This window comes from Aphanomyces invadans (genome assembly GCF_000520115.1).
Source record: "Aphanomyces invadans strain NJM9701 unplaced genomic scaffold supercont1.6, whole genome shotgun sequence".
In the NCBI taxonomy this organism is placed as follows: domain Eukaryota; phylum Oomycota; class Saprolegniomycetes; order Saprolegniales; family Verrucalvaceae; genus Aphanomyces; species Aphanomyces invadans.
The window spans coordinates 2119637-2122425 of record NW_008580151.1 but is presented as its reverse complement, the minus strand read 5'-3'; the positions used below and the strand labels follow the sequence as shown (position 1 = coordinate 2122425).

Genomic DNA, 2789 nt, shown 5'->3' with positions numbered 1-2789 from the left:
GTTAGCTGCCTCCCTCGACTTCACGCATCGCGCTATAGCTCAGTCGAGTGATACAGCACGTCGCGTCGCCAGATACAGCCGGTCGCGCGCTGCTAAACCGGCGAATTTCGCCCTGGTGACGGGCGAAAACGCATGTCGAACTTGGTCTCGGGTGGAACTATGTCGTCTTTTCTGACGAAAAAAGACGACATCAACTTAGATGGTCCGGACGGCATGCAATTCTACTGGCACTATTGTGCTTTTCACATAAAATTTCCAAAACTTCGGAGTTAATCGATTCTTTCAAATCGATTTGAAATGGTTTTGGAGGTCCCTTATGTGTTCATTAAAACGCTACTAGTAGTAAGAGCTAATAGACTCCTAGTAATCTTGAAACCTCGTAGTAGTACTAAGGGGGCATTTTCAATTCGAATATTGGAATCAATCATGGTGTTGGCGGCGGCATGCTCGTGGCCCACGACGTCGATGATCATGGTGGAGCGGCGGCACTTTCTTGCAATGTCTAGAACCCAAAATAATGGACAGTTATCCGGATATTCTGTGTTATCCGGATTTTTTTCGATTTGTCAAAGACATTTCAAAATGGAAATTTTATCTGAAAAGCACAATACTTACGCAAGGAAGAGCAGACGTTTTTGAGCCGACAAAACGGCGGGGGCAGTGTGATGATTTTCGAGCCAAGGTGTCACCGAAGTTGCCGTGCTGTCGGGTTGCCGGGACTTCTACACGTTCTGTGACACGGTTAGCGACTACCTGATGCCTTTCGTTCACGTGAACCACCCCGATGGGTTCGAATTTCAACAAGATAACTCGGCCTTAAATGTCTTCGTCTCGCGGCTCGCATGGATATCCGATCGAGAACGTCTGTGGCTACTTCACTAGGAAGTGTATGCCAATGGGCAGCAGTTTTCGTCTGTTCAAGAGTTGAAATCTGAAATTTTGCTGCAATGGGAGTCCATTCATCAGGAGTACCTTTTCAAGCTCATTCGGTCCATGAAATCGCGTTGCATCGACGTGCTGCAGTGCAAGGGGACGTGCACTAAGTATTAGAAACATAAATTGTTGATAATACAGTCAGTGATTTTGTTTTATGTGAGAATTCATGCGATGCCATTTTAGTTGTAGTTGACAAGCTCTCTAAGCGCGCCAAGTACATACCAACGCAGTCCAATGCAGACGCACCAGCAACTGCAAACTCTTTTTCGACCTTGTTGCTCGCCGTCATGGCTTACCGAGCGTCATCATCAGCGACCGTGACCCCAAATTTACAAGCAACTTTTGGAAGTCTTTCATGGAGATCATGAACATCCGCCAAGCCATGACAGCTGCTGGACGTGCCCAAGCTGACGGAGCTACGGAGCGCCAAAATAGAACTCTTGAAGATGCCCTACGTTGCCAAGTGTCTTACCTCGGAGACGACTGGTTCGACCACTTAGCGACGATTGAGTATGCCCACCAAGGACTCGTACAAGCTCAACGGGACTTTCGCAATTTCAAGTTGACACCGGAAGAATTTTGCGCAACCCAATCATTGACGCAGTTTTGCCTAAAAGTGACTTTGCCAAGAACTTCTCGGAAGAGCGCCAAGCTATTTGGAAAATGGCTCAGGAAAATCTCAAAGCTGCCCGAGCAAAACAAAAGGAGCATTATGACCGCAAACGATCGCAAGTTACCTTCAAGCCCAAAGACTATGTTATGCTTGCAACCCGCAACCTGACACTCAAGCATGCCCAGCAGTCAAGCTCCAACGAACGCCCCAAGCTCGTTCCCAATTTCATCGGACCATTTCGAGTTGTTGAAGCAATTAACGACAATGCATCCATCTCAAGTTGCCCGCCAATATATCGCGAATTCACGATGTCTTCAACGTTGACCGCCTCAAGCCATACCGTTCCAATGATCCCAAGTTTGCAGCCCGTCCGATTCCCAATGCTACGCCAATCATCCTCGACGACGAAACGAATGAAGAACTTTTCATTGTTGAAAGTCTGCTGAAGAAGCGTCAGTTCAACCGCAAGCCCGAGTTTCTCGTCAAGTGGCATGGTCAGCTTGAAAGCGAAGCCACGTGGGAACTCGCCAAGAACATCAAGCATGTCTTCCATTTCCCTCAACTTCTCCAAGACCTACAACGCCGCAGTTCGCCTTTGCGGACACCACCAAACGAACGGACCATGTGACCGCCATCATTGTGTCTGACGAAGTTGAGGAGATCCTCAGTGACATCGAGGCGTCGCAATAGAAACGAAGGCGGCTCGCGTGATGCGTGGAGCGACCATCAGGCTCAACGAGATCTTCCACGATAAAAATCCAATCAGACAGCACCTCGACAATACGTTTTGGCCCGCGCCATTGCGCAAAGAGCTTGGGCGGGTGAGACGCGATAACTCGACTTCACATTTGCCTCGAACTCCGCACCTGAGTTTGAGTCTCCTTGTTTGCCCGTTCCGCGCCTACCCATCACCTTGTCATAAAACCTCGTGACAAGTTTGTGTGGCCGACCTTGGCCGCAATCGCCGCGATCCAGCACGCCCGTTTACCGCCGCCTGCGGACAGTGCTTGTAGTGATGCGAAACAGTGTTTCGTTTTTGGGGCAGTAACTTTATAGGGAAAGACTGTAAGTGCGAGTCTGGATTGGCACTAAACTCCTAGTAGGGTTTGCCATTTTATACAAAATCCTGTCAAGTCCCTCGTAAGTGCGACTGAAGGGAACAAGTTGCGCAAGAAGCTTCAAGTCAAGGCGAAGAAGACCGCGCTGTTGAAGAAGGTTTTTCGCCGCATTAAGGAAGACA

At 48.8% G+C, this 2789-nt stretch overlaps 1 protein-coding gene across 1 annotated transcript; it reads left to right on the top strand.

Annotated features, from left to right (window-relative positions):
* Nucleotides 1-1300: 1300 nt before the first annotated feature.
* On the top strand, nt 1301-2177 carry H310_04258 (hypothetical protein; the record flags this gene model as incomplete). The annotated part of the gene is made up of 3 exons (XM_008868521.1): nt 1301-1552; nt 1609-1764; nt 1830-2177. The coding sequence occupies 3 exons, from the start codon at nt 1301-1303 to the stop codon at nt 2175-2177; spliced, it is 756 nt and encodes a 251-aa protein (XP_008866743.1).
* Nucleotides 2178-2789: the final 612 nt, after the last annotated feature.